This window comes from Carassius gibelio, chromosome B1 (genome assembly GCF_023724105.1).
Source record: "Carassius gibelio isolate Cgi1373 ecotype wild population from Czech Republic chromosome B1, carGib1.2-hapl.c, whole genome shotgun sequence".
In the NCBI taxonomy this organism is placed as follows: domain Eukaryota; kingdom Metazoa; phylum Chordata; class Actinopteri; order Cypriniformes; family Cyprinidae; genus Carassius; species Carassius gibelio.
The window spans coordinates 30,065,957-30,091,086 of NC_068396.1; the positions used below are offsets into that span (position 1 = coordinate 30,065,957).

Sequence of the window (25,130 nt, forward strand, 5' to 3'; positions counted from 1 at the left end):
ATGTTCACTCTAAGGCTGCATTTATTTGAACAGAAATACTATATTACAAATTTTCTATTTGAATATATTTTAAAATGTAGGTGAGTTTTCAGCATCATCAATATAATATACTGATTTGCTCCTCAAGAAACAACTTAATATTATTGATTTTGAAACATCTTTTTTTTTTTTTTTTTGTAGAAACCATCATATTTTCCATTGATGAGAAGAAAGTTCACATAAACAGCATTTATTTGAAATATAAAATTCCTTACGTAAATTTCCTTATTTTGATTAATTTGATTGCCCTTGCTGAATAAAAGTATAAATTAAAAAATAAATAAATCTGATGTTTGAGTGGTAGTGTTCATTATGAAAATTAAACTTAAAATATATTTAGATTTTATGAAAATTTTCTAAATAAATATATTTTATTTGATTATAATTTTTTATTTATTTATTCATTCATTCTTATAAAAAATAATTGCCATAATATTTTTATTATTATTATTATTATTATTATTATTATACTGTCAATTTTGTTTATTTGATTGGTTCTTGATCAGTAAAAGTAAAAAAAAAAAAAAAAAGAAGAAGAAATCTTATTGAAATATCGGAATGGTAAAAGTCTGAAAATGTTAAAAATATATATTAAAAATCTTAAAATATATTTAAATTTTCTAAATAAAGTTTTTTTTGTTTGTTTATCCATTCATTCTTATCACACAAATAATTGGCATAATATAATATTTTATTATAATAATGTATTTAATAAAACTGTTAATTTAGGTCAGAGTTTCATTTCATTGTAAAGATCAAGTCTGCTTTTGCTCTGATTCAGAGGTTTGGGGAAGTCAAATGTGTCTGTAAGGAAGGAGATTCTCCAGACGGCACACACACACACACACACACACACATCTCAGCATCATCCTTCCCCAGCGCACAACAGCCGTTTGTCTGAAAGACGAGATTGAGGGACGAGAGACAGACGATTGATCCGCGCTCTTTCCCGTCTGACGCGGTCCTGTCCTGCGAGGGCTGATATTGGATTTAGCCAGTATAAATCTGGTGCAGCGAAATGGTTGCACAGCATGTGTCATCAATCCTGTCCAAAGCACAGAGCAGCTGCTCGCAGCAAACACAGGGGCATGAAATATAGTGCTTTACAAAGAAGACACAATCCAGCCCGGAGCGGCGATACATCACAACAAATGTTTGTGCATGCACACCATCAACAAATGGGCCGGGCTCATTGGGGTCATCCCTGCTGAGATGCTCTTTTCATTATGAGGAAGCTTTGGTTCTGGGCGCACTGGTTCTGCTTTCTTCTAATGTGGTGGGATGACAGTTTTAATGACCCCACGGGGAACGCTGCCCGCACAGAAATACACACTAAACACTGCAGAAACGCGACGGTTGCCTAGTAACCTCACAAGAATGGCGCCACATGAAACAGACTTATAAACTCTGCCCACAAAGAACTGCCAAAACTGCATGTTACTCGCTCACATTTAATGTTTTACACAAGAAACATCCAACATATGAGTTTCAAACAGCCAGACGGGAAGCCCTGCCGTTTCTGTTTGCCAGTGGCACTGACATTACACACTTTACCTTTAGTTTATAAACAGAAAGAAATATATTTTTAAATGTTGTATCATATAAGTCTGTTATGCTCATCTAAGCTGCATTTATTTAATTAAAAATACAGTAAAAGCTGTAAAATTGTGAAATATTATTTTAATTTAAAATAACAGTTTTTTATTTTAATATTTTTTTTTTATATAATTTATTCCTGTGATGCAAAACTGGATTTTCTGCATCATTCCTCCAGTCTTCAGTGTCACATGATCCTTCAGAAATCAGTCTAATACACTGATTTACTGCTCAAGAAACATTTCTGATTATTAGCAATGTTGAAAACAGTAAATATTATATTTACTGTTTTCAACATTGCTAATAATATATATTAGCAAATATAATATATATTTGTGTAAAATGTGTAAAATGTGACTTTTTGAGGATTTTTTGATGAATAGAAAGTGAAAAAAAATGAATTAATTTAAAAAAAAAATCTTTCCTACCATGGTCTTTACTTTCATTTTTAATCAATTTAATGCATACTTGCATTAAAATATTCAGTATTAATTTTTCTTTCATCAACAGACATTTTAAATTTGCTTTATATGAAACATTTAGCTGAACCTTAGCTTTTAAACATTTTGTTGAAATTAACAATATTTGTTTTTCTCTTAAGATAAACTCTGATAAACTATGGTTATACTGTGCAAAATCTGGTACATTTATGTATAAGGAACCGTTTGGTCTCCCTCCTCAGGGCTGATGGCAGACGCTGGTCTCTGGCCTCTCTTCCCTCCTCTGGATATGGGACCAACACACCCAGCTCAACGGTACAGGACAAACTCACCCAGAGAGTGCTGCTGCATTTATACTGTTGACTAAATAGCCATTGATATATTAAATGGGGATGAATCAAAATGGGTGAGGATGATGAATTAAAAAAAGAATAATAATGGGTGGAAAAACAATGGTGCAACTGTCCATCGCTCTTTTATTCGTCATTATTAAAAAAAATACATAATAATAATAGTGTATAGTCCAGAATTCTGAATCGTTATCATTTATAAAAAAGTATACGTTTTTTTATAGTTATATTCTGTCATTTAAATTAATATCCAGAGATTATATAATATTAGTTATATTTAGAATAGGTTTATATAAATAAACTTTTAAAAACAAAATTATATATATATATATATATATATATATATATATATATATATATATATATATATATATATATATATATTATTTTGTTTTTAAAAGTTTATTTATATAAACCTATTCTAAATATATGTTCATAGTAAAAAAAATTCATTTTATAAATGATAACGATTCAGAATTTTCATAATTTACAAATAAAAAATATAAAATAAATATATATTATTTGAAATTCACTTTTTAAAAGGATAACAAATATACTTTTAAAAACAAAATAATATATATATATATATATATATATATATATATATATATATATATATATATATATATATATTATTTTGTTTTTAAAAGTATTTTTTTGATCCTTTTAAAAAGTGAATTTCAAATAATATATATTTATTTTATATTTTTTATTTGTAAATTATGAAAATGTAAAAAAAAAAAATGCAGGATCACTACCGAAACGGTGTATGTTTTAGTCCAGTGGCCGAGCTTGATTTTAAACACACCCATAAATTTGTGATTAGGAAATATTCCAGTGTCCTTCTATATCATAGCTATGAGGTGTAACTAGATAGGTCAATGTGGTAAATGTGTTCAAAAGTCTGAAAAATCTGTATGTAACTTTGAGGGACGTAGCTACCAAACACTTTTTTTTAAGCCCATATTTAAGTTAAGCTCATATTTTGGTAGTTTTTTCCATAACATTTAGCTTTTAAATGAATACCAACTGTGCTAGCTAACCATGTGCTGATTAGCATCTTTGAGCTAGGTTCAAAAGTATCTAAAATTGTCACTACCGAAACAGTCACTACCGAAACATTTGATGGCATTTCGGTAGTGACATCTTAGGTTTATTTGGGGAGGGGGGTGTTGTCCCATAGAATTGTCACTACCGAAACATTTGGTGGCATTTCGGTAGAGACATTCTAGGTTTTTTTGGGGAGGTGGGGGTTATCCCTTAGAATTGTCACTACCGAAACAGTCGCTACTGAAATTCATTTGTTTTTTGTGTATGTTTTAGTCCATAGGTCAAGCTTGATTTGAAACACACCCATAAATTTGTTTGATCTAAAATTGTCACTACCGAAACAGTCACTACCGAAACATTTGGTGGCATTTCGGTTGCGACATCCTAGGTTTTTTTGGGGAGGTGGGGGTTATCCCTTAGAATTGTCACAACCGAAACAGTCGCTACTGAAATTCATTTCGTGTTCTATTCCATCCGTGGCAATGCAGAAAACAAGTTAGTGTTCATTCAACCATTTGACGACTGTTTGAGCTCTTCAGTTGGTGTTTGTGATAATGCCAATACAGTGTTTGGGGATCAAATGATTTTCATGGTTGAAATAATGGTTTAACTGGTGCTTCTTGGAAAGTGTTCTTGGGTCCAGCTGTTTTTTTTTCTCATAAATTCAAGTTGGTTTTGGCCTTTTATTGACTCTAGAGTGACATATATTTGCAATTAAAGCCAAACTCATTCACTCATTAACACAGGTTAACATCGAGTAGGAGGGAAAATCATTACCGCAGGTCTGTGTTTCATTTACAGTTCACTCCACTCATTTTGGCTGGTAATCTTATCTTTATAATTCTATCCTGGATTTACTGCACAAGACAAGTGAAGCATACACAAATAAATGGAGTTAGACAGATCAAGCACATTATAAACCATGTAAAATGGCTTTGGCTCTGTATATTCAAGCATGCTGTATATTCAATGAAATGATGAAAGCTATGATTCTGAAGACATGTTACAGAATTGGCTATATTGAATGCAAAAAGTCGAAAATTGAACATAACTCTATAAAAACATGTAAATATATTAGCAATTTCTTACAAAATGTGTTTTTTCACATCATTTTATGTCAACACCAGTATTATTATCATTAGCTAAAACTAAAAACACTTAAAAATAAAAACATATGTGAAATAAAATACAAAAATGTACAATGCAAAATTTTTTTTACAATTTTTTTTTTTTTTTAGAAAAAACTAGAATCGTTTTTACTAATAAAATAGCACTAATCAACACTGTCAGATTGATTGATTGATTGATTGACATCGTTCAGGATTTGTTATTATCTGATTTTCTAAATTTTTTCATAAATATAAAAACACAGCTGTGAATCCTAAATAAAAGTATACATTTTAGTAGATATTGTTTCTTTTTATTTCTGTTTAAGTTAGAAATTGTATGTATCAAGATGTGGTTTTTAGTGTCAAATAAACACTAAATCAATCTGTCAATGGTTTATTTGTGCAAATATTGTTCTTTTCAAAAAGTGGTAACATTGTGGGACATTTTAGGTCCCATGTAAAGTATAGACATGTGTGTCCTGTATAATGTAATTTCTCACTCAGTTGTGTTGTCTCTTTAGTCTTCCAGCTCGTCTCAGGAGCGGCTGCATCAGTTGCCGTTCCAGCCCACACTGGACGAGCTGCACTTCCTGTCCAAACACTTCGGCAGCACCGAGAGCATCACTGATGACGACGGCCGGAGATCACCGCATGTGCGGCCGCGCTCACGGAGTCTGAGGTGCACAAGCACACACAACGCACATCTATACCAATTTATGCAATTTATGTCACTGTTACTGTCCCGTCTCTGTTTTTCTCTGCAGTCCAGGGCGATCACCTTCCTGTTATGATAATGAGATTGTTATTATGAACCATGTTTACAAGGAGCGGTTCCCTAAGGTTAGCAAAACACAAACACTTCAGAATAAAATTAGATCGCATCCGATATAATATCATTGTGATTGCATTGTATTTTTCTGGGAAGTTTTAATTTTGAACTATATGCCCTGTTGTTGGAGATGTTATTTAAACGCCTTCTATCCGTTACCTTCAGGCCACGGCTCAGATGGAGGAGCGCTTGGCTGAATTCATCGAGTCGTTTTCGCCTGAGAATGTGCTTCCGCTGGCCGACGGGGTCCTCAGCTTCATCCACCACCAGATCGCCGAGCTGTCCCGAAACTGCCTGACCAAATCTCGTGAAGGTGTCATCACCACCGTCTACTTCTACGAGCTGCAGGAAAACCTGGAGAAGCTGCTGCATGAAGTGAGCATATGTGTGGGCTGGAAATGAGTATGTGTGTTTCAGCTAATATGAATTCATGTCCCACTTTAATTGACTGGATATTTAATAGTTTTATTAGTTACATAATATTTCATTGGCTCAGTGTTTGTTTGCTTAAAGAAATTAGCTAGTTAATATCCAGTTAAAGGATAATTTATAATATATATATTTTTTTATTGCTTCTCTGATTGCTGTGTGTGTGTGTGTGTGTACTTGTTTTTCTATTCTGGTGGGGACTTGAATACACACAGACTCATGGGGACTCGTGTCACGATGGGGACCTAAATTGAGGTCCCCACGGGTAAACAAGCTAATAAATTACACAGAGTGAAGTTTCTTGAAAATCTAAAAATGCAGAAAGTTTCCTGTGAGGGTTAGGTTTAGGTGTAGGGTTGGTGTAGGGCGATAGAAAATACGGTCTGTACAGTATAAAAACAATTACGCTTATGGAGAGTCCCCACAAGGATAGCTGACCAGACATTTAAAAAAAAAAAATCACATGCTTGTACTTGCATAAAGAAATCAATCCAAAGGTGATGATAGAAAATAATAATGCTTATTAATGATAAAATATAATACATTTGTTTAGAATTTGAATAAAGATTTACTAAGTATTTAATTATGTATTTAAAGATTGATTTCAATATTTATTTAATTATTTAATTTGGAGTTATTTGTCCCCCTATACTCTACGGCCATTATCTCATCTTTTCTGTGAGTTTCAGATTTGATAAAGATTTATATTTGTCTACAGAAGTCATTTCAAGCATTCTTAGAAATATAAATTCAAACTCTTTATTGACTGGCCGTTTTAATTTTCCATAATAAGTTCTTTCAGAGGTTTCAGTGGTCAGAAGTGCCTCTTAAAGAATTTTTTTGTGTGTTTTTATTTAATGATCTTGTGTTGTCTTGTCAGGCTTATGAGCGATCAGAGAGCTCGGAGCTGACCTTCATCACAGAGCTGGTGAAGAAACTCTTCATCATCATCTCCCGCCCTGCTCGACTGCTTGAATGTCTGGTGAGAGTCTCCACACACACACACACACACACACACACACACACTTGACTTGATCTGCCGGTCGCTGTGTTTTAGTCGTTTCTTCAGCCTACGTTGTGAGGTTGCCATGGCAACTGGCTGATGGGGTCACCAGGGGTCAGGTGAAGAAAGTACAATGTGCTGAAAGACTTGAGTGTAACAAACCCCTCAACCGGTTTTATCAAACACAAAGGATCCCTGAAAATGTGTCCAGCTGTGCAATCACTGGAAATACGGATCAGTGGATAAGTAAATATTATGGATCACCGGATGAAGACACATGTGGACGTGAAATACAGAGTTAAGGCTTATTGCTTTCATAAAACCGTTATTCTATATACGTAGTAAGGTTTCACAAAATAAAACGGGACAAATAAAGTGTGACGATATTAATATAAACCGTATTCTTCCACCAAACAATGTAGTTCCTTACGAAAATAGCAACTTGTATCCAATGCACACTTCTTTTAAATCGATGCATCATATCATTAACTTTTATGTTGATGCATCGATGTGAATCGGTGACTCTTACCAGCCCTCGTGAACATTACTTAATGCATTAACTAGCATTAACTAACAATGAGCAATTGTATATTATTAATAATATGTTAATGGTTCGTTTTAGTTCATGTTAATTAAATATCAAGATATAATTTTTATTTGAATAATGTATTAGTAAATGGTGAAATCTGAAATTCAAGAATCATTATTTAAGTATGTTAACTCATGTAAACTAATGTTAACAGATGGAACCTTAATGTAAAGTGTTACTATTATTTTATCTGAATACCTAAATAGTGTATCACAGTTTCCACTAAAATATGAAGCAGCAGCTGCTTTCAACTATCAACATTTAATAATAATCAGAAATATTGAAATAAAACAAATCAGCATATTTTAACGATTTCTGAAGGATCATGTGACACTGAAGTCTGCAGTAATGATGCTGAAAATCCAGCTTTGCATCACAGGAATAAAATCCATTTGAAAATGTATTCAAATAAAAGAACGTTACTTTAAATTTTTATAATTTTTTATAATAAGATACTTTTTTTGAATTCTACAAACCCCAGTCTTTTAAACAGGCATGTATCTGACTGCAGAATGCAGCAACTGACCAAAAAGCAACATTATGTGTGTGTTTTTTCAGGAGTTTAACCCTGAAGAGTTCTACCACCTGCTGGAGGCAGCAGAAGACCACGCTAAAGAGGGCCAGCTAATGAAAGCAGACATCCCGCGATACATCATCAGCCAGCTCGGCCTGACCAGAGACCCTCTGGAAGGTGAGAGAGAACATCCTCATACAGCGAGCGTGTTTGTCTCTGAAGGGAAAGAGCGTAGCAGCAGCCAGAGAGAGGCAGAGAAATGTAGGTCATGCTGAGAGACATTGTTGAGATTATGGAGCAGGTTAAGGTGGGGCGCACAGGCGGTGGGAAGTTTGTATTCCTGCCAAGAAAGCAGGGAAATGTGTAAGCGTCCCGCTCTGAGTAATGGGGATTTTTATGAAAACATACACTTACTCTCTCTCATTGCACAAGTAAACACAACAAAACACTTTTCAGGTAGAATTTGCACTCTGAATATCTTTGAATGCTGCTTGGTCTTTTAGTTAAAGATAAAAGAGTGTGTTTTCTGTTCCATCCCTACTTAATTTACAGATATATGTAAGACGTTTTTATGTTCATATCCACTATATATAAACAATGTTACTCAGCATCTCACCTGGCCTAATTAGTAGCATTGGCTCAACCAATAGTGTTGAGTCTAGCCCAGTGACTGACCAATGGCAGACTGGGGTAGTGTTTGAAAAACAATTATTTTTACCGTTCAGTTTAGTGCATCAAATCAGCATATTAGACAGATTTCTGAAGTATCATGTGACAGTGACAGTGCAAAAAAATTCAGCTTTGTTTCAGGGGAATACATTTCATGTTATAATATATTCAAATAGAAAATGTTTATTATAAATTGTAATAATATTTGATCATTTTAATGCATTGAAGATGTTATTTTCTATATGGCAGTTTACTGAACTCAGCTAGAGTCTGACAAAGAAAGTGCCATTTTAATTGCTGCTTTAGAGCTTGTTTGTGTTTATCTGAGTGTTGTTTATTTATATCACAGTCTTTATTTAGATCAGTGATGCTTCATTTTTCTCTCTAGAATGGCTGGTTGCTGTGGCGACCTGAGGTGTTGTTTTTAGACTCGATTAGCAATATGCTGCTGAATTGCTCATAGACAGGCAGATAGCTAATTATTTATGAATGTTATTTAATAATCTTTTTTCGAAGGAAATTAATACATTTATTCAGCAAGGATGCATTGATCAAAAGTGTAAGTAAAGATGTTCTGTTTCAAATAAATGCTGTTCTCCTGAACTAATAATCAGAAATGTTTCTTGAGCAGCAAATCTGCATATTAGAGTGATTTCTGAAGGATCGTCGTGATGCTAAAAATTCAGCATTGCATCACAGAAATAAATTACATTTTAAAATATATTCAAATGGAAAAAAGTTATTTTAAATTGTAATAATATTTCACAATTTTACTGTTTTTATTGTATTTTTTATCAAATAAATGCAGCCTTGAGAATAAGGTACTTCTCTGATGAAAATTTGAAATCTTACTGACCACAAACTTTTAAACAGTGGGATATTTTATTATTATTATTATATGCATATACATGTATATAATTGATTTCATTTTATGTTATTCAAAACTTAATTGGCTATTAATTGTACTTGTCAAAGTCTCAAACATTGCATTTATTTAATTTAACGGCAGTGCATGTTTATTGCATAGTAAAATGTATTAAGCAAACATGATCCTTGCATGCAGAAATGGTGAATTTGGAGAGTTACGACAGTGAGGGACCCCACACGCCGGAGACGGACGACTCGGCTGAAGTGAGTTTATCAGTATAATCAAGTGTAAATTGTTTTGTAATAACCAAAAAAAAAAAGTGCTACTTTTACCTACTAGTTATTTAAGATTAAACAAGTTCCGGAAAAAATAGAACAGGATGTGTTACATAAGCCTGCAATTTTCTCACTCTTTAACATGGAAACTTATTGTTAATGAAGGACCAAACAAACTTCAGGTTAAAAGCGGAAGAATTGAAACTGCATAGGGAGTGAAATTATACTCCGGTCGATATATATATTCCCAATGAACTGAATCTTTTATCTGGCTTTCTCTCAGGGGAAGCTCAAAGCCATCAAAGCGCCCTGTGAATCAGACTTCCAGACTATCAAACTCATCAGCAATGGAGCGTATGGGTGAGAATATTGCTATTCTCTCTCAAATTACTATGAAATAACGCAAAACCAATGTGTAAACATGGATTAACCAGATCTCTCCCTCTTGTTTGGATTGCAGAGCTGTGTATTTAGTCAGACACAGAGAGACGCGGCAGCGCTTTGCTATGAAGAAGATCAACAAACAAAACCTGATCCTGCGGAACCAGATCCAGCAGGCGTTCGTGGAGCGGGACATCCTGACCTTCGCCGAGAACCCATTCGTGGTCAGCATGTTCTGCTCTTTTGAGACGCGCCGTCACCTGTGTATGGTCATGGAGTATGTGGAGGGTAAGGCATGAGACACATCATTTGTAAACACAACCCAGATTTTAGACATATTGTACAGCCAATTGTTTTTATAATTCGATCCACGTTATTTTATGTTTAGGTGGTGACTGTGCAACCCTGCTGAAAAATATCGGAGCCCTTCCTGTGGAAATGGCCCGGATGTACTTTGCTGAAACAGTTTTAGCGCTGGAGTACATTCATAATTATGGCATTGTACACCGAGATCTGAAACCAGACAAGTAAGTCAGCGCCCCCTGCTGGACTGGAGGTCATCTGTCGAGTAGAATACTGAAAGAAGACTCAGTACAACAACAACGATTATAAAAGTATTTATAAAGTACAGTTGAAAACCACATATATTGATCCACAATGCTGTTCAATATAGAAAAATTTATATACTGCAAAAGCATATTTTACCCATTTTAAGAAGTATACAGATGTTCTTTGTTTAAGAGTGGTTAACCCAGGACAATCATCATTGTTGGGGAAAGTTACTTTTAAAGGTAATGCATTACAATATTGCGCTACTCAATAAAAAAGTAACTCATTCTGTTACTTAGTTACTTTTTAAGGAAAGTAATGCATTACGTTACTTTTGCGTTACTTTTTAAATCTGGACAGGGCTTGCTTGTTTGTTTTTAAAATAAAAAAGGTTTTGTTTTGGCAAATATAAAAGCCTTTTCACACCAAAAGTGAAATAAATACGCCTCAGGCTGAATGGAGAATAAATTTACGTCCGTACAACAGAATAGAGAAGAAGATATTTCAACACACTTCAGCAATAAAAAAAAGACACACGAATGTTTGTCTAGAGTAATTTTGGCATATTGATACGGTTGAACTGGATCTTCGAAGGTCAGAAGCAAAGACATTGGTTTATAGAATGGGATTAAATACATAAAAGATAATTGTGTTGTTTAACATTTAATTATTGCAAGTTTGAGTCATATTCTGAGTTGCATTATTTTTATTAATTTCAAGGAATGCTGAATCTGTGTTTTGTTTTGTTTTTATTGTGAGTGAGATGAATTAATGCATATTCATATTTATTTTAGAACTAAAGTTACAGATTTTTCTCAACATGGGGACAGGAGAGATGTCAATCAATAAATTGGAAAAAAAAGTAACTTGCGTTACTTATTTGAAAAAGTAACTCCGATATTTTCATGTTAAAAAGTAATGTTACTTTACTAGTTACTTGAAAAAAGTAATCTGATTACGTAACCTGCATTACTTGTAATGCATTACCCCAACACTGACAAGCATCAAGGTGAATCAAAACATTACAAACTTTGATTTCAGACAAAAACTTTTTTGAAAATCGGACAAAAGGATAAAAATGTAAGACCTGAGTACTTGTGGCCTTAATAAGTGAAAGAACCACTGCATTTTGAATTACATAATTGAATTAACAACAAATAATTATAAAACTTCTGATTTGATTGTGTATGTAAAAACTAAATACTTTTTTTTATATGCACACATATATGTACGGTATATATATATATATATAGATATAGATATAGATAGATAGATAGATAGATAGATAGATAGATAGATAGATAGATAGATAGATAGATAGATAGATAGATAGATAGATAGATAGATAGATTGAATTAGTTTGAGAGCTGACTCAGGTCATTTATAATGCTTTATGAGATTGGATGGGATTTGTTTGTCTCAGTCTTCTGATTGGTGGAGATATCTCTGCAGAATCATGGGTAATGTAGTTCTTCACTAGTCGTTAACCATGATTAATTAAAGAAAGAAGTTGAAACGATGTGGAATAATGGGTTCAACCATAGCATGTACCATCGATTAACAAGTTTGTAGCTTATGGTAGGTCTGTCTTTAACAGTTTATATGGAGTATGGCAGTGCTAAAGCGTCTTTTACCACAATTTGCTTGTTGCAATTCAGTAACAAATGGAAGTTTCTCTGCATATTCATGCATAAGCCTATTTAAAAAAGTGATATATTTCAAATGCATTCATTTCATATTAAGTATAGTTCAAATCTATTAACATATTTACTGAGATATCTATCACTCAAGACTAACTGATATAAAAATTATAATTCAACTTCATTTGGAGAGCTACTTGTGCACAAAGCACATTTCTTAATATTAATCCTAAAATGCATTTTAATGCCACTATCGATGAGGATTGTATGATCTTTGAATAATATCAGTCTTTAAATGCCAGATGAAGTGTAGCTGAAGTGTACTTGCAATAGTTACTTTCGCTCAATCAAATATACTTCAGTATCTCTTTAGCTGGACTTGAGCACAATTACAGTGCATTAAGGACAAAATTAGTTGTTCCAGTGTAACAGTTTAGTATACTAAAAGTGCAATTGCATGGTATTTTTTATTACGGTAAGCAAAAATAATATGTAATAAATATGTAAATGGTTTGCAGCATACTTAGCATGAAATTAATGTATTTCAAATACATTTTAGTATATTTAGTTTTCACTAGAAAATGTATGTTTTCACCAGGAATTCTGCTGTTGTCAAAATAATGCAGACTAATGACTTCAAGGAAAACATTTTTCATCTATTAACCAACCCATAATTCACAATAGGTCTGTCTTTAATGGTTTATAAGTTATTGTCATGAATAAATAATGGGATTTTTACTTCGGAAACTATTACTAGGTGTAAAACAGATGATCTCATCTTGTCATCTATTTTCTCGTGGTTCTTCTTCACAGTCTGCTGATCACGTCGATGGGCCACATTAAGCTGACAGATTTTGGCTTGTCAAAGATGGGCCTCATGAATCTCACCACTAACCTTTACGAAGGACACATCGAGAAGGACGCCAGGGAGTTCCTGGACAAACAGGTAAGGAAACAGGCCAGTCATTTTGTGATCGGTTCACATAGCAGGTGTAAACAGGACGGGATTGTCTCTGTGTGTCAGGTGTGTGGCACACCGGAGTATATCGCCCCGGAGGTCATTCTCAGGCAGGGCTATGGGAAACCAGTGGACTGGTGGGCCATGGGCATCATCCTCTACGAATTCCTAGTGGGCTGCGTGCCGTTCTTCGGAGACACGCCTGAAGAGCTGTTTGGTCAGGTGATCACAGGTGAGTCTGAATCCTGCTCGCACTTCATGTTCCAGCACATCGGAGCTAATATTAGCAGCAGCGGCGTTAATGAGTGCAAAAGCAAACACTTTCTTCTTCACTAGAAACCTTTTGCAAAGTGCTCCTTTTTTTTCGCAAAACTGTGATGAAGATGTGATGAAGAGCTTCAGTGCTGCCTGCAGATTTCTGTGTGTGTGTGTGTGTTTGTGTAGATGATATTGAGTGGCCTGTGGGAGACGAGGCACTGCCTAGTGAAGCTCGGAGCCTGATTTCCGCTTTGTTGCAAACCAATCCACTAGTGCGACTGGGCAGAGGTACACATCCAGCTGTTTAACACTCTTATGCGATAAATCAAGATGACATAAACTCAGATTGGACATTTTGACATGAATACCTATTCTTGATCTTATTGTGAACAATTCATCTGTGCATTTAATTTCTTTTTTGTAGAATTTCATGTGTTTCTTTCTTGTTTTTAGCATTATTGTTCAAAAGAGTTGAATCAGTAAGTTTTTTAATGAGTTTATTAGATTTATTAGATAAAAAATGCAGTAAAAACAGTAAGATTATGAAATTGTATGTATTTTAAAACATAATGAATTCCTGTCTTGATTTGCTGCTCAAGAAATATTTCTTACTTCTAAGGTTGCAAACATTTGAGCTTCTTAATGTTTTTGAGGAAACTGTGACATTTTTTGAGAACACTTCAATAAATATAAAGAACCACATTTATTTGAAATAGAAATCGTTTGAAACATTAGAAATGTTTTAGTGTCACTTTTGATCAGTTAAATGCACCTAAAGAAAAGTATATTATATTTTTACATTTTCTTTAAAAAAAACTTGTGTAAATTGTTGCTTAGTATTCATAAAAATACTCAAAATAATTATGTACTCAGGCTCATGTTGTTCCATGAGGGTTTCTGTCACATAATTTGATGTTTTCTATACAATTGAAATAAATGGAAATGGAAGTTGTCAAGCTCCAAAAACAACCTTTATTTTAATGTAACTTCACAATAGTTCTTAAGTCTAATTTGTGTTTGTATTAGTGCTGTCAAACGATTAATCGCAATTAATCGCATCCAAAATAAAAGTTTTGTTTACATAATATATGTGTCTGTTGTGTATATTTATTATTTACATATAAATAAATACACACACATGCATGTATATATTTCATAAAAAAAATTATGTTTATATATTAAATATATTTATTTATAATATAAATTATATGAATATAAATACAGACATGTAAATATTTTCTAAATGTATACTGTATGTGTGTGTATTTATATATACATAATAAATATATTATGTAATAAATATATTATGCATTATATTATGCGAACAAAAACTTTTATTTTGGATGTGATTAATCGCGATTAATCGTTTGACAGCACTAGTTTGAATATTTTCAGACTTGCCATGACTCCATATTTGAATCCATGCAAAACTTTGTACCACACTAGAAGACTAAAGTAACTATTAACTATTTACAACCCCTGTGTTTATTTTTCAACTGTATGAAAAACCATTACTTGAACATTTTGTCATATTAGGATAGTCCTGTAAAAAACAAAAGCTTTTGCACCACGATGCATGGCCACAACACCTTGACTTGCCAGGATTGCGTGTTCATCTGTTTGTCTATAAATGTTCTTCTGTTTACTCTTGTGAACAGGTGGAGCGTTTGAAGTGAAGCAACACTCGTTTTTCTCGGGATTGGACTGGAATGGTTTACTCCGACAGAAGGCCGAGTTTATCCCTCATCTAGAGTCTGAGGAGGACACCAGCTATTTCGACAGTGAGGACACTCACACTTGCTTCTTAGTCTGCCCTTGATCGCCATCTCTCTATCTCTCACCATCATCTCACGCTCCCTCTGTTTTAGCGCGGTCAGAGCGTTATCAGCACATCAACTCCTATGACGAGGACGACACCAACGACGATGAGCCAGTAGAGATAAGACAGTTCTCCTCCTGCTCGCCGCGCTTCAGCAAGGTCAGTCTGACACATGGCTGCATCCATATTTCATGCTTTCTTTCTCAGAAACACTCTTGAATGTGTAAACCGACACATTAAGACTAATCCTTTGTCTTTCTTTTATTTAATTTTTCATGGTCATCAAGGTCACATTGCATCCTCTCATTCCTTTCAGAGGAGACCAGGCCTAGTTTTCACAGTTTTTGCTCCAGTGATTGTGTGTTTAAAAAAATGTTTTTGTATAGACACAAGCATTAGTGCACTTCTGACCCTGGAGCACAAAACCAGGTATATTTGTAGCAATAGCCAACAATACATCGTATAGGTAAACTTAATTTTTGATTAGTTATGTAAAAGCTTTTTGCTGCTGACAACCAGCCCCAGTCTGTCCCACACATCTACATTCACATCTAAGACTGTACCGGTTAAACAAACACTTTTGTTTCTTTCTTATCTCTTCTTCCAGTTCATATACATTCTATTCCTGGAAATGGCGGGAATCTTACTGTGATTGTTTTGAACGTAGATGATTCATTAAAAAAACACTTGAGTGGAGCAGTGGCCTTCAGATAAGCACACAATTGCACACTTACATAATAAACGTCCTCTGATCTTCTTCGGTGTGAATGTGCTGAGGGTTCTTCTCAAGATTTGTGACCCTCTTCAGGACCACTTGCTGAACAAAGACCTTGGATTATATTAACAAGAAAACAAACGCAATTATGCAAACAGCAAAATCACTGGATGAAAAACAACCTTTCCACTGATTTCAAGCACTAAAATAACAAAGGAAACACCATAAAGCATCTGATATGTTACCGTTCAAACATTTGAGTCAAAATGTTTTTGACAGATACAGTAAAAACAGTTATTTTATGAAATATTATTAAAATTAAAAATTCGTTTTTCAGTTTTTTTATTTAAATATATAATTTCAAATGTTCAAAAGTTGTGCCGATTAATATTTTAGCAGAAACCCTGATACAATTTTCCCAGGTTTTTTTAATTAATACAAAATTAAAAAGAACAGCATTTATTTGAAATAGGCATATTTTGTAACATTATGAATGTCTTTGCTGCCACTGTCAACTTGAACCACAGTGTAAGTAGTTCATGTGATTTGTGTGCAAAATTCAAAGAAAAGGCTTTGGTATGGCTTCAAAATGCTTATATTAAAGATTATTGTTCGATATAATCAGACTTACATTACATACCACATGCAAGGTGTAAACGAAGCATCCTTTGGTGTGGCTCTTTGTCTTTCAGGTGTATAGCAGCATGGAGCACCTGTCCCAGCTGGAGCAGAAGACCCCTGTAGTCACCCGTCGAGAGCACAAAGGTCGCCGCGATGACAAGATGGCCAAGCGGGAGAGTCTGGGAAGCTTCACTATGAGGGACAAGAGCTGGAGGACGGGCTCCCCTGAGATGTACGTTTGAATATATTCCTACATCACTGCATACGAAGATACGATCTCAAAATTACCGTATTACCTGTCATTGTCTTTTTTATTTACACAGGAAGCGTTTATCATGCTCTGAGTCTCTGTATATGGAGGGAGACTGCAGTCCTCCGATGGGCGCCCGGCGCCGTTTTTCAGCCCTGATGGACACGCACAGGTTTGCCGCTCCTCAAGAGGGCGATGGAGAGCTTTCCGAAAAACAGGGTGCCGTTAAAGCCCCGGGATCATCATTAGAGGGAGCCATTGCTCCACCATCACCCAGTGCTAATGAACAGAGGAACGGTGCGAAAGAAGTGATGTCAGCTAGTAAAGGCCCAGGTGTGTTGAAAACAAAATGTAAAAAAATGTATATACTGTGTATGTATAGACTAATTAGACTGAGTTTCTAATGAGAGATTATTTCTGTGTATGTAAATTTGGCAGATAAGCCATTGAGACCAGGTGAGATATCAGCACCACAGGCCATACCATCTACAGGAGCCATAGCAGTGGTCATGGGTGACACTGTCGGACAGCGAGCGACCAAGGATCTGGTGCTTCGGCAAGCACGGCATCAGCAGCTGTCAAGCGATGGGGAGAAACGCAGCTCACGTCCCAGCAACAAGGTCATCAAATCTGCGTCTGCCACCGCGTTGTCTGTCATCATACCTGGAGGTACAGTTCAGCCTTCATGAAAAGGAACATTTTCCCTCCAATTCCCATTACTGAAATGCAATAAAATTGTATCAGGAATAAAAATGTCCTGATAATTTACTCACCCCCATGTCATCCAAGAGGTTCAAGTCTTCTTTCTTCAGTCAAAAAGTAATGGTTTTTGAGGTAAACATTCCAGGATTTTTCTCCATATAGTGGCCTTGAATTGTGGCTAGTGGGTTGAAGGTCCAAACTACAGTTTCATTGCAGCTTCCAAGGGCTCTACACTATCCCAGTCGAGGAATTAGGAATTTATCTAGCCAATTGATCATTTATTTTCTAAAATAATAATAGTATACTTTTCAGCCAAAAATGCTCCCATTCCCTGTCCATTGTATGGAGAGCAATCCTGGAATGTCCTGCAAGACATGAACATCTTGGATAAAATGGGGCTGAGTAAATTATTACAAAAAATTATTACAAAAAAACTATTATTTCTGGAAGTGAACTAATCATTTAATTTGCTTAATAGCTTAATTGTTATACAATTAATACCAAATGTAGACAAAATATAATATATTCATTATTGACTTATCAATATCTAGTCGAGCAGCACAGTAGCTCTCCACTGGCGAGTCCAATGTCCCCACGCTCTCTCTCGTCCAACCCCTCATCGCGAGACTCCTCTCCCAGCCGTGATTACTGCCCCACAGTAACAGTTCTTCGTTCGCCAATTACCATCCACCGCTCTGGCAAAAAATATGGGTTCACTCTCCGTGCCATTCGGGTCTACATGGGAGACACTGACGTGTACAGTGTGCACCACATAGTCTGGGTGAGACATCGACATAGCATGAGAAAAAGTTGATTGAGTATGGAACAGATATGCAGCAATAGCTTTCTTGAAGTTGTGTTGGGTTAATTAGTATTTCTGTCCTTAACAAATCACAGCATGTGGAGGATGGGGGCCCTGCTCAGGAGGCGGGACTATGTGCTGGTGACCTCATCACTCATGTCAATGGTGAATCTGTGCATGGTTTGGTCCATACCGAGGTGGTAGAGCTTATACTTAAGGTGAGACGTAAGATGTTCTCATCAGCAAGGTAAAATTGTACTGTAAGATTTATCCGCTTAGAGAAGAAATAACACACCTCTCCTCAGGAATTCATATGATCTGAACAGTCCTATGTGTTTCTTTGCTTTTTCTTTGTTCAGAGTGGAAACAAAGTGACTGTGACCACAACGCCTTTTGAGAACACGTCCATTAAAGTGGGACCAGCACGCAAGTCCAGTTACAAGTCCAAGATGGCTAGATGCAGTAAGAGGACGGTCAAAGAGGGACAGGAAAGGTACAGTGTGCCTCCAGTTGTGAAGACTGTCCATATAAAGAATATATTTTTTCTTATCCCATCTGTTTCTCTCTTTTTCTTTCATGATTATTCACAGTAAGAGGCGTGGGTCTTTGTTCCGCAAAATAACCAAGCAATCCAACCTGCTGCACACAAGCCGTAGCCTGTCATCTCTGAACCGGTCCTTGTCATCCAGCGATAGTCTTCCTGGCTCTCCGACACACAGCCTGTCTGGTCACTCCCCTACCCAAAGCTACCGCTCAACCACTGAGTCATCCCACCTTGGTGAGTAGATCAATGCATATTTTGTGATATAAAATGTAAAACCAACAATTAAAAAGTTTATTGGACACATTCACTGATATTCTTGACCCAGGTGCCTCCTCCCAGAGCAGTTCTCCTGCCTCCAGTACCCCAAATTCACCCGCAACAACCCAACATATGAGACCCAGCTCCCTGCACGGACTTTCCCCCAAACTACACCGTCAATACCGTTCAGCTCGCTGCAAGTCAGCGGGCAACATTCCTTTGTCTCCATTGGCTCATACACCATCCCCAACTCAGTCCTCACCACCTCCCTTGCCTGGGCACACAGTCGGGAGCTCCAACACCACCCAAACCTTTCCTGCAAAACTACACTCGTCCCCACCAATCATAAGGCCTAGACCCAAGAGTGCTGAGCCTCCCAGATCACCACTACTCAAAAGAGTGCAGTCAGCAGAGAAACTCGGGTCACCGCTTTCATCGTCATCTGAGAAGAAAGGTGGGATCGGGGTGATGAGGAAGCACAGTTTGGAGATCGGACATTCAGATTATCGTAAGGATGGTTTCCACTGTGAGCTTGGCCTCCAGAGCTTGGTGGAAATTGAGGGTGAAAACCTGGCAAATGCCCCAACAACTTCTCCTTCACCCACTCATCCGACCCCATCACCGCCTGAAACGGGCGTTCTGAAGCCAGTAAGGAAGCTAGGCAGGCAGGAGTCACCTTTGAGTAGAGATGCTTTGCTTGCGGGAAGAGAAAGGGATCGAGACAAGGAGAGGATTGGTGAACCAAGTCATCCTAGTGAGCCTAAACAAGGGGCAGTCAAAGAAATGCTCCCTGGAAGTAAGAAATCTCCAAGTGTTGAAGCATCTCCACGGCTTCCTTCCACTCTACAGGAAAGTTGCCTAGCCAAGCCTCAGACTTGGCAGCCTCCATTGACCAAGTCTTCTCCAGTAGCATCAGAGTCCAAGCCTAGTGTAGTCACCTCCATTCCGTCGCCCCTGACCACAGCGTCTTCCCCATCTGCCAAAACAACTGAGTCAAGTTTCATCAAGGAAGCGGGAAAGGATGACCAAGTAAGTCTTACAAAAGTTGCCCAAAGCCAGGCAATAGGAACCACTAAGCCTTCATGCCCTGCAAGCGTATCAGGTGTTATCAGCAAAGACTTGTTGGAGAAGGAAGGGGGAAAGGATACTGGGAAGAAAGAGGTAAAACCAGATTTTGTGAAGACTTCAGCTTCAGTCAAGCCAAGTATGCCATTCAGTGCTCCTGGGAAGACAACAAGCACAGAATTAACCAAAGCAAGTAAGGGACCAGGTGATGGAGAAGGTCTCAAAAAGAGCATCTTAGATTCCCACACCAGAACTTTAGATGTCAGGGCGAGGACTGCTCCATCCAAAGGGGTTGTCCCATCTCACCCACCCCAGGCGCAGTGCTCTGCTTTGGGAAAACTTAGGCAGGACAAGGGCTTAGCTCCGGTCAGCTGCTACTGGGGAACACTGGATTGGGAGGACAAATGTCTCTTGGAGGTTGTTGAGGAACACTCTCCATCCCCAACTCCTTCTCCAACTGGAGTGCCTCCTGATCTGTCCAAAACTCAACTTCAGTCTCCTGGTGAGAAATCTGGTTCGGCTACACAGTTTACAAGCAAAGGGAAATCTATAGGGCCTGTTAAAGGTGGAACTCAGGAGGGGCCCATGGCCAAAGATACCCCCAAATCATCGGAGGTCACCCAGGCATGTGCTCCAGGAAGATCTGATGCTGCTTCTGCGAGTAGACCAACTTCCAAAGCAGTCAGTCAGAGTCCTACTAGCACCTCCCCGCAGGTGAAGACTGTCATCACACCTAAAAATGGCTCTTGATCATGGGCTAGTGGAAAAAATAATTGCCTTTATTGAGGGTTTAGCGGAATTCAATGTTTTTAAGCACTTAGAAATTTAGGGACATTCCAGCCAGTGAAAAAAAAAATCATATTATGCTGAACAAAGGACAACAACTCCAAGGCTATTTTAAAGGCTGTTATTTATTGTACATTCAGAGCTGCACCAGAAAAAGAGTATAGATGTATTATATTAGAATGTGTGTTGGGTGTTTGTGTGTGCGAGGAGGTAAATGGGTGCATGTTTCGTGGTGCTTGTGCAACAAGGTGAAAAATCGACAAGTGCAAAGTGCTTTAACAGATCAAACAATGCTGAATTCTGTGAACATCAAAACAATGTTCCTACTTTTTCTAAGGTGACCAACCACATAATTTCCTTAAACATAAAAACTGAAAAGAATTTGCTCAAGGTAACAGCTTATCAAGTTTTTGGCATAGACAGAACATTATCAAGGACACATCGCTTCCATTACTGTATTATTATTATTTTTTGGCTTGTTATATGATTCAGAAGTTTCTAATCAGGTTTACCATATCCATTAATAATTAGTACGTACTGCCTTAGCCATGAGGAGAATTTCAGCACAAATAGCCATGTGGGCAGTGCGCTGACATGTATAGCCATTGCGCTTTGGGTATCCTGAGTTTGTATCCCAGCTTGCAGGACACACACACACACACACACTTCCTGTTCTCTTATTGTCCTATTGAAATAAAACTCATAAAAATGCCAAAATTAAAGCTATGAGGGAGGATGCTGGCTAAACCATTGATTCATTAAAATTCCCTCTTAACAAAATCTATCATCATATTGAATTAAGACTGTTGAAACATATTTTGTTGATCGCTGCCTTGTGAGGTAAATATCACAGACCCTTTATGGCAAGCTGGTGCATTCAGTGTCCACTTTTAAATGGGGAAAGTCTCAAACTTGGTAAATCAATACAATACATTTTGCTATTAATTCTCAAATCAAACTAACTAAACTAAAAAGACAATGTTCTTCCTCAAAGACAACCACTGATCTATAGAAGAAGACAGTTCCTTAGTATGCATTGGCAAGCAGGTGCCTCTATGTTTGCATGCTTGCCAAGAGTAGGTTTCTAGCCTTACGGTGTCTCTGTAAATAAGTTTACAGGCAGATTTGATTCATACTCACAAGTAGGTCAGTGTTTAATCACAGCTCTTGACACGGACTGGTGTATCTTTACTCTCTTCTGTGCTACGGAATTCTCTTTAAAAGTGATTGTTGACCCAACTGTGACTCTAGCACTCAAGTCTTATATTCGCTACCTGAATAATAGTTCTTCAACCATGGGCGTTTGCAATAGCAAGGGGTCAAGGTTTGACTGGTTAGCATGCCCCGATTAGCCCCTGCTGGTGGATGTCATAACTACACCATCTGGCTGCAAAGAGAGCATTGACCGATCTTTAAAAGTAGCTGTGTATTGAAATGAATGCCAATGCATTTTGAAAATCAGTAACATGAGAGAAGTGGTTAAGGTTGAGAACATCTTTGCAATGGAGTAGTGACTATTACTAAAAACTAAAAACCTTATGGATTTAAGTGCTAAATGCATATCAACAGATTCAGATGGCATCCTTCATGAGCATCGCCGTAACACAGGTCTTGATTACAGAGATTGTTGGATCAGCACATTTATGATGATTGTTGGAATCTGCAGAGTGAAGGAGGATTGTATGGTAAATATATATTCTATAGTTACTCAAGCATCAGTAAATGTCACTGTTGTCATGGCAACTCTGAGCTGGTGTAGCTTGCCGTCTGTTGGCGTTTCTTTGTGTGGTCTGATTGTCGTTCACTAACATGCAATGAAAATATCACTAACATTTGTGCTGAAGTAACTTTTCACTAAAGCATATGCAAAACAAATGTTTGTAGGGATGCGACTGATGCTTTTTTTGCAACGTTTGTTCTTTTGCCATTTCTAATGACAGATGACTAGGAAGCTGGTTTACGACAGTAACCATAGTTTATATATGGTATCAGTAGTAAAACTTATTAAAGAAATGGTATAAAACAGTAATAAACGAAATAGTATAAATCGTATTTGTCTCAGTATTATCAATTTCATAATTATGTAAGAAAGAAAAAAACAGACTGCAAATGTTTGTGCTTTCAAAAGACTCACAAAACTATAGACATTTTCAGTCATTTGTCAGATTTTTATACTTTATTTGTGAACATTTTTTGTTTCATTTAAATTCATTTATTTGTTAATGCTGTGCATAATGCATAAATATGCATATGAGCATATTGCTAAATATAATACAAATATACATCATGACTGATTTGAGGCGTGGCAGGAATAGATGGAGTTATGCTGCCATCTGAAGGCTAACAGGAACACGCTGTCACTATTTTACACCCTACATTAACATGGTAATAGTAGAAGGAGTTGCAATCAGTGACAGACCAAGAGTGCTTTATTTATTTGTATTTCATAGTACCATACAGAGTTATGATTTACTGTAGCATGGTGATGCCTTTGGATAGACATTTAGATATCTATTAATCATAAATGTATTCTGACGCTGTTTATCTCTCAAGCGGCATCTGAAATATCTTTTGCTGTTTCATATCTGGTTCCAGTATTAGTGAGATTCCTTTATATCTATCAAAAACATTTATTTATTGTAGTATACAGAAACTCAACACAGAGTATATCAGAGAGATATTTGGATGTATCAGTGAAATGGGGAAGCGACGACAACATATGCACAAAATAATGTAAAGATTTGGGGTGAATGTGTTAATGTATCTGATGTTATGTTTGTAACACACCATTTTCTTTTTTTGCCATCCTCGTCATATTCGGCCCTTTCCCGTGCATGAACTCTCAGTTGTGGTTAAAGGCTACTAACACTTCACTGGCCTGAATGTTTCCACTTTATATCATCTGACTGTTATAGCTGATCGAATACGAGACTAATGTTTTATAATGTTCACTTATTCTGTACTGTAAAGCCCTGTGTCTTATTCGATTCTGAATTGTTTGATTTACACTGCAGTGTGAACTGAAAAACAGGAATCCACACATATTAAAAGTATGCTGTCCACTCGTATGTATCAGAATATAATCTTATGTATTTGTGTTTATGAGGCCATATTTACAATTTTTTTTTTAAATGTAATTTCCTATAAAATGTGATTTTTTTTTTTTTTTTTTGAGAATGCACTTTATTTCATGTAATTTTTTATACGTTCTTTGTTGTTTTATCAAACTGTCCAAGATTCTGTATAATACTGTACATAGAGGTAAATAAAGACATAAAGATATTCCGTTCTAATGTGAATGTCCTACATAGGAGAAATGAAGAGTATCTCAGTCTTGTATCACCTGTTATGTGGCATTTTGGACATGAATTTGTTAATTTATTCTATTTATTTGGCTCTACATCACTTTTACTTACAGCAAATGTCAATCGATCCATTAACTGAGGTGCAGTGTGTGTAGTCAATTAATAAAGAGATATTGTATAAAATGACATGCTTCTTTTATTTGCTTAATAACATACTAAACTCAAACTGGCAAGTTAATCAAGACAAACTCTGAATGTTGAACCTGTTGAATGAGTTGCTAGGCTTTTTATTTTTGGTCTGTTTGCTAAAGTATTGCTAGTTTAGGTCAAGTCAGCATTGTTATAGACTTATGGTCACACAGCTTTTGACCTCTTTTATCACATTTATGGATTATTAGTTCAAACCTACCTTTTGTAAATACAAAAACTAGCTAAATACTGTTATCATGATCACAATAATGATGATGCTTTAAGTACTCTGCAAGTTTACTCCATTACAAACAAAGCATAAGGCTATTACATTTTACTGGTTAATACTAATTGTGAATGTCTGACACAACTTTTTGTACCAACTCTTAAATAAGGTAAATAAACTGTCACTCACATTTTTGAATATATAAAATGCACTTGAAAGTGCATGATCTAAACCTAAATGTTTATAATTCATAACTGAAAACATTTTGTAACATGACTTTGATGTACCATTTTCATGTTAAT

The 25,130-nt window shown here is 36.2% G+C and overlaps 1 protein-coding gene and 1 long non-coding RNA gene across 3 annotated transcripts in view; one reads left to right on the forward strand and one right to left on the reverse strand.

Annotated features, from left to right (window-relative positions):
* mast1a (microtubule associated serine/threonine kinase 1a) overlaps nt 1-24,596 on the forward strand; it is a 45,409-nt gene extending 20,813 nt beyond the window's left edge. For both annotated transcript variants that reach the window (XM_052545909.1, XM_052545910.1), the window contains 23 exons: nt 2,318-2,390; nt 5,106-5,263; nt 5,349-5,424; nt 5,579-5,788; nt 6,723-6,824; nt 7,993-8,125; nt 9,681-9,748; nt 10,044-10,120; nt 10,221-10,429; nt 10,530-10,668; nt 13,144-13,276; nt 13,355-13,520; nt 13,733-13,834; nt 15,205-15,327; nt 15,415-15,524; nt 16,773-16,933; nt 17,025-17,284; nt 17,390-17,620; nt 18,205-18,434; nt 18,551-18,673; nt 18,815-18,948; nt 19,046-19,233; nt 19,325-24,596. In XM_052545909.1, coding sequence (XP_052401869.1) covers nt 2,318-2,390; nt 5,106-5,263; nt 5,349-5,424; nt 5,579-5,788; nt 6,723-6,824; nt 7,993-8,125; nt 9,681-9,748; nt 10,044-10,120; nt 10,221-10,429; nt 10,530-10,668; nt 13,144-13,276; nt 13,355-13,520; nt 13,733-13,834; nt 15,205-15,327; nt 15,415-15,524; nt 16,773-16,933; nt 17,025-17,284; nt 17,390-17,620; nt 18,205-18,434; nt 18,551-18,673; nt 18,815-18,948; nt 19,046-19,233; nt 19,325-21,072 — 4,954 coding nt within the window. In that variant the 3' untranslated portion in view covers nt 21,073-24,596. The remainder of the gene's footprint in view (nt 1-2,317; nt 2,391-5,105; nt 5,264-5,348; nt 5,425-5,578; nt 5,789-6,722; nt 6,825-7,992; nt 8,126-9,680; nt 9,749-10,043; nt 10,121-10,220; nt 10,430-10,529; nt 10,669-13,143; nt 13,277-13,354; nt 13,521-13,732; nt 13,835-15,204; nt 15,328-15,414; nt 15,525-16,772; nt 16,934-17,024; nt 17,285-17,389; nt 17,621-18,204; nt 18,435-18,550; nt 18,674-18,814; nt 18,949-19,045; nt 19,234-19,324) is intronic.
* On the reverse strand, nt 14,918-17,573 carry LOC127949030 (uncharacterized). The gene is made up of 3 exons (XR_008152227.1): nt 17,435-17,573; nt 16,721-17,230; nt 14,918-16,194 (listed from the first exon to the last, which is right to left on the reverse strand). It is a non-coding gene; the product is annotated as an uncharacterized LOC127949030 (long non-coding RNA).
* Nucleotides 24,597-25,130: the final 534 nt, after the last annotated feature.